We start from the raw sequence: 6000 nt of genomic DNA on the forward strand, positions 1-6000 counted from the left end.
ATGAACAGTATAAAGTACGAATAAATAAATATTTATTTTATACATAACAAATAAATAAAACAACTGTGAATGATGATCCATCTAAAAGAACTAATTCATTTCAAAATTTATGTTTTTAATCCCAAGGAAAATTAATAAATACTATATTTGAGGAGAAGATGGTGAACCACTTGGTCGATTTACTGCAAACAGCTCTGATGAAGGATAAAAATTCTGGCTATTATAGTTAGCACTGTTAAATAGGTTATTTCAACTCATTTGTGTTATATTCTGACCGCACGCCCCAACCATATTCTCCTCATATATTGTAATATGCTCTTTTTAAGTAAATAATATATTTTGATGTATAAAGGGTTTTGATATGTTTTATTTTATGTATAATTTTAATATTGTTATTTGTTATTTTAAATTAAAAAGCAAGCTAACCAGTTTTCTTTGTCTAAAAGAAATACGTTGTTTTCGAAACAAGAAAGATGGCGGTGCATGTCCTTCCAAAGTGTTTGTTGGGTTGGTTGTGTTAAGATGGACTGAAGTTTTTCAACCTTTGTTGTTTCTATACAGTAATTATAGAAAAAGAAAAATCAAACATGAAATAGAAAAACATAACAATTGTCAACAAACTGTTCACATCACAAACCATGGCAAGTAAAGCAGATCGATTGTAACAAAATCGATTATTTTGGATTGACCAGTAAACATCGAAGATAGCGGAGAGGAGATGGGCATTCTTAGTTTGGATGGCCTGGTGAGAGGACATACTTCGGCTGGAAGCAGGAAAGCTTGGAAGCCATTGTTAGAAGAGAGGCAACTTGTCAAGCAGAAGAAGAGGAAGCCATTTTTGGACGCGAGGACAATAAGATTAAGAACAAAGAAGATACCAGGAATCAACGAAAGAAGATTGTAGAGCTTGGTTAGTTTTTGTATACATAAAGTTAGATACATGTGTAAAATAGATTTTAATTGTAATTATTGTAAATGCCTGTTTCTGATTGTCTAGCAACCACACGCCCTGAGATTAAGAGTCTTTTTTTGTATATAATAAAATTATATTATCTATTTTATATTAAAGTTCTTAATTTGAACCCAAATTATCTTTTAATATTTGAAAAAAGTTATAAAACTAGCAAAGATTCTTTTTATTTTATTTTTAATATTTTTTAAAATTATTACAATATATTATTCACGACCAACTATCTTATCATCATAATAAATACTACATTATAATGTTTTTAGAACAAATTAAACTTTATAAATATCAGTTAAATTATTTTATATATTGTAATATGCTCTTTTTTAATGAATAGTTGACATTGATAGATTAATGATTTTAGTTATGTTTTTATTTTATGTATGTCGTTTTGGTATTTTTTTTTTATCAAGAAGCAAGCTAACCAGTTTTCATTATCTAAAATAAAGACGCTTTTCAAAACAAGAAAGATGGCGGTGCGCGTCCTTCTAAAGTGTTTGTTGGGTTGTTTTTGTTTTATAACATGTATTGAAATTTGTCAACTTTTGTTGTTCTTATGCAGTAATTATGGAAAAGGAATAATCAAAGAAGAAATGGAAGAAAGTGACAATTATCAGTAGACTAATTACATCGCAAATCATAGCAAATAAGGCAGAGCGATTGTACTACAATCGATTATTTGGATCGACCAGTGAAAATTGAAGATAGAGGAGAGGAAACAGTGACTTTTGATTTTGCTGGCTTTGAGAGAAGACGTCCGTTCGGCTAGAGGCGGGAAGGACTGGAAGCCATGGTTGGGAGTTGGATATAGCATCATCGACAAGAAGAGGTCAACAATTATCAGGAGAAGCTGTGTAATTGGTTAGTCTTGTTTCGAAATGGAATTAATTGTATCAGTAATTAAGTTAAAGTGTTATTACTAGTAAAGTGTCTGTTTCTGATTGCCAGGGAACACGCCCTAAGAAAAGTCTCTTATGTTATAAAATTATATTATCTGTTAAATATTAAAGTTTTTAATTTGAACCCAACCTATTTCTTTTATATTTGAAATTATTTTAAAACGATTAAAATTCTTTTTATTTTATTTTAAATAATTTTTGAATATTACAATATTTACCTGTATCAAGTAATACACAACTCCGATTGGGATGATAACAGCAATGAATAGGGGTGTTGAATAGCTGATCACAAGTAAAGTTCCGATAACCTGTAAGGAAAATAAACACCAGATCAATAGAACTCATCAGTTAAGAAAATCTTAAATTAAGCTAAGAAAAGTAAGTATAATTTACTTTTACATATTATTATATACAAGTCACAATCTCTCAAGATCATAACACCAAAAATAATAGAGGGGAATCCTTCTGAGCCCGTAATAGATCCATAATAGCTCAAAGCTCAAATATTGAATGAAAAAATATAAATAAAATTAACAAATATGAATACTCAGATATGAAATAAAATTAATTACCGCTGATAGAAACATAAGTAATTCCTGCAAGTTTTCAGGAATATTATCGTCTATAACATCAATATCTTTGGAAAAACGACTAAGGATTCGTCCTTGTGGCGTTGTATCAAAAAATGACATAGGAGAATGAAATATATTTGAAAGTAGTAAAATATGAATTCTGACGCCAGCATTAGCAGCACCGATATACCAGAAAATATAAGAAAGGAAAGCTGCAACGACTGAAACAAGAAAGAAATGTTGATAAAAAGTCTTATAATAATATTATAATATGAAAATCAAGTTCATAAATGTTGTAAAAAAAATTTGTAATTTTAATTTTTAGTAATTTAAAATTGATTAATTAAATTCAATTATTATTTTTTTAAGTAATCTTTTTACTTTCTTGAGACTGGTTTTTATTGTTTAAATAAAATAAATTTTATCTAATTTTAGTCTCAAAACAATTTATATTTATTTATAAGTCCAATGTTTCAGCAAATTCAGCCATCCTCAAGGATCTTAAACCAAATTTTACATCCACATCAATTTTAAAAATCTTTTTGCAGGTTATTCTACCCCGGTCAATAATTTCAGTCAAAATTGCCCTATTTTGTCAATTCTCCACATCAACATTAAAACTTTTAATCACAGTCAATTTACACTATTTATTTTATCACAACAATATTTGTAACCTTTGCTCCTCACCATATCTTTTATTTATTATTTTTCTGTTTTTTGGTCTGTTATTATTTTATTCTTTGAAAATTCCATTTCCCGAAAAATCCTGCGACATAGTATTTCATTTCCTGCATGAATACAAGGACTTCTTAATTTCAGCAGTGCGCTACCAAAATGTACATACATAATTAAGATTCTTTACCAACACCAATCTTAATAAATTACTTACCCTCAGCTATGCCCAAAAGTCCATATACTCCTAAATACATGTCTCTCTTGCTGGTATCCGTCGTTCCATTAGAAACCATATCTTTGTCACTAGACCAAGCCGAGAGCCAAAAATTTGAGCTCATAGAGAAGCCTTGTTGAATGGCTGTAAGAATAATCGTAGCTGATAACAAACCAAATCCGATAGCTCTAAAATAGTGACCATAAACTTTCACCTGTACCTAGAACAAAAAATACGTAGTGTATATTCAACTGAAAGACTTCCTCAATATAAATTATATTATGAAATGGTATTGCAAAAATTTAATATAAAAATAGAATTAAGTAAAAATGCATTGCTTCATTCATTGATAGCCCCTGTTGTTAAGGCCTTGCTTGTTGACAAATGGCTACAACGTGTTTATATTTGTATATATATGGATGGCTCAAGAATTAACGATAATTTGGGCTGTGTGATTTATGTTCCCAAGTTCAATCACTCCTCTCAGTATAAATTACCTACCAGCTGTTTATCTCATACTGCCATCTTAGAAGCCCTCAAATACATTAATCAATCCAAAGAATATAATTTTGTATTTTTAAAAGATTGTAGGAGTACATTATTATCATTAAATAATAATATAAATAAAAATAAGTAATACCAAAATGGAAGTAATAAAAAAACCATTATCAAATAATAAAAGAAAATAAATAAAATAAAATATAAAAAGAAATAAAGAAGTATTTAAGTGAATTAAGAATCATGTAGTTGCCTTACACTGATTAATATAAAATGATTAAATTAGATACATTTCTTAATATTAAATTATTAAGTCTTTTTCAAAAAATAAGCGTTTCAAAGTAATTTTTTTTGTCTAATAAGCTATTGCAGGCTGTAGTTGGACAACCATGATCTAGAGTCTTGAAAATTCATAAAAGTTTGGACATGAAAAAAATAAATAAAAGAACTGCAGAGGAATAAAAATGAAGAAAAGAAAACCAAAATAAGAGAAAACAGAAAAAAATGATAAAACAATAATAATAAGAAAAAAGAAAAGTATAAAACAAAATAAAGTATTTGGGTTTAACTTACTCCTCCAACTTCGACTGTTTCTTCCTTAATAATTTTTTCTCCTACTTGTTTTTCTCTTGTATTTTTTTCAGTAGATTCAGATATCGTACTATAAAAAACCATTGATGAGAGCAGAAAGTCAAATAATGAGACATAAATTACAATTTATAATAGTATTATAAAATATGCCAAAAAAAAAAAGCCTTGATCTCTTAAATAACTGATCAGATAAGGTTTCACCGAATCTAACATTGCCAAGATTGAAAAACAGAAAATCATATTAACATGTATCAGAGATACATCTTATACCAATAGTCAAAATATTATCTTAAAAAATAGATATGATACATCACAGCAAAACAGTTCAACATATATGTATTGTAGGAAAAGGAAAGCGACATTAGAAAAACTAAGAAGAGTTTTTCACAATCATTAGCCGTATTATTTGATTAGTATTTTTTTGAAATGCTGATGTGAGATGTGCTGATATGCACAAATGTGATTATCTGTTTTTCAGTACTTATGATTTATAAATAGGAGAAACGGTGAATGGGTAAGTTATTCACTTCTATTTATTATGATCTAAAAAATAAAAAATTGTTGAGGCACCCAAGTTCAGTACACTCAAAACCTACCTCTCCCCTTTTATCCCCCAGTGGAGTGGCCCTTCCCATTCTTCGTACCCCTCCCCCCTGGCCAGCAGCTCCTGGGCCAATATTGTAACCCCCGCCCAACCCCTTATAATGCCATGTGACAAAGAAAGGGCACTAAATATGTATGTATATATTTAGATATATATTAAATATGTTATTTATCTGTTTAATAAAGGAGGTAAGAAAAAAAACTATATTAAAATGAAAAAGCAATATGTTATTCGAAGAGTTGCCCATAATTAGTTGTATATTTTTCCTATCTCTCAGACAATTTGTGGAAGCAACTATGTTGATATCTAGCGCCATCTATGTAAAAATTCCAGTTTCATATTTACAGATCAGATACATGAAAAAAATAAATGAAAGACTTACTCAGAAGTAGATGAACATGAACTAACAACTGACTTCTGCCTGTCTAGGTGAGCTACATCAGAAACAATCTCTTTATGATCTGAATCTTCTAAAAATAAAAAAATAAAAAATTAATTATTAGCTAAGAAAGCTATATCTTCTATATTATGACAATAACAATTAAATTTATTCTTTAATTTATATTGACCTGGACAGTTTCCATGATCGGCCATCAGCGTGCAGGTAGCTAGATATTCACTAAGAGCTCCTTTCTTATGTATAAGTTCATGATAAGTACCTACCTCTGAAATTCTACCCTCCTTCATGACAATAATTTCATCTACTTCCGAGAGATAGGTTATATTATGTGTTACAAACAATCTCGTCTGTATTCATTTAAAAAAATAAAAGAAAAGAACTATAAAAAATAGCTAAAAGGGAAATAAAATTATTAAAAAATTTACATAAATAAATAAAATCTGAATACATAAAAATATTAACAGATGAATCTCCTATAGTTTAAAAAAAAATTCATCCGGACATAGGCAAAGCAACTAGTTAACAATTCAAATTTCTACAGCCAATTTAATAGAACAGGCCCTATACATAAAATAATTAC

At 28.8% G+C, this 6000-nt stretch overlaps 1 protein-coding gene across 1 annotated transcript in view; it reads right to left on the minus strand.

Moving 5' to 3' along the window:
• Window positions 1–6000, minus strand: part of LOC106679268 (multidrug resistance-associated protein 1) — a 44263-nt gene that overhangs the window by 11102 nt on the left and 27161 nt on the right. The window contains exons 18-23 of the mRNA XM_014418332.3: window positions 5590–5767; window positions 5403–5490; window positions 4399–4486; window positions 3328–3547; window positions 2439–2659; window positions 2085–2174 (exon numbers count right to left, since the gene is read on the minus strand). Of these exons, the coding sequence (XP_014273818.1) occupies window positions 2085–2174; window positions 2439–2659; window positions 3328–3547; window positions 4399–4486; window positions 5403–5490; window positions 5590–5767 (885 nt within the window). The remainder of the gene's footprint in view (window positions 1–2084; window positions 2175–2438; window positions 2660–3327; window positions 3548–4398; window positions 4487–5402; window positions 5491–5589; window positions 5768–6000) is intronic.

This window comes from Halyomorpha halys, unplaced genomic scaffold (genome assembly GCF_000696795.3).
Source record: "Halyomorpha halys isolate HHAL.00 unplaced genomic scaffold, Hhal_1.1 Scaffold189.1, whole genome shotgun sequence".
NCBI lineage: Eukaryota > Metazoa > Arthropoda > Insecta > Hemiptera > Pentatomidae > Halyomorpha > Halyomorpha halys.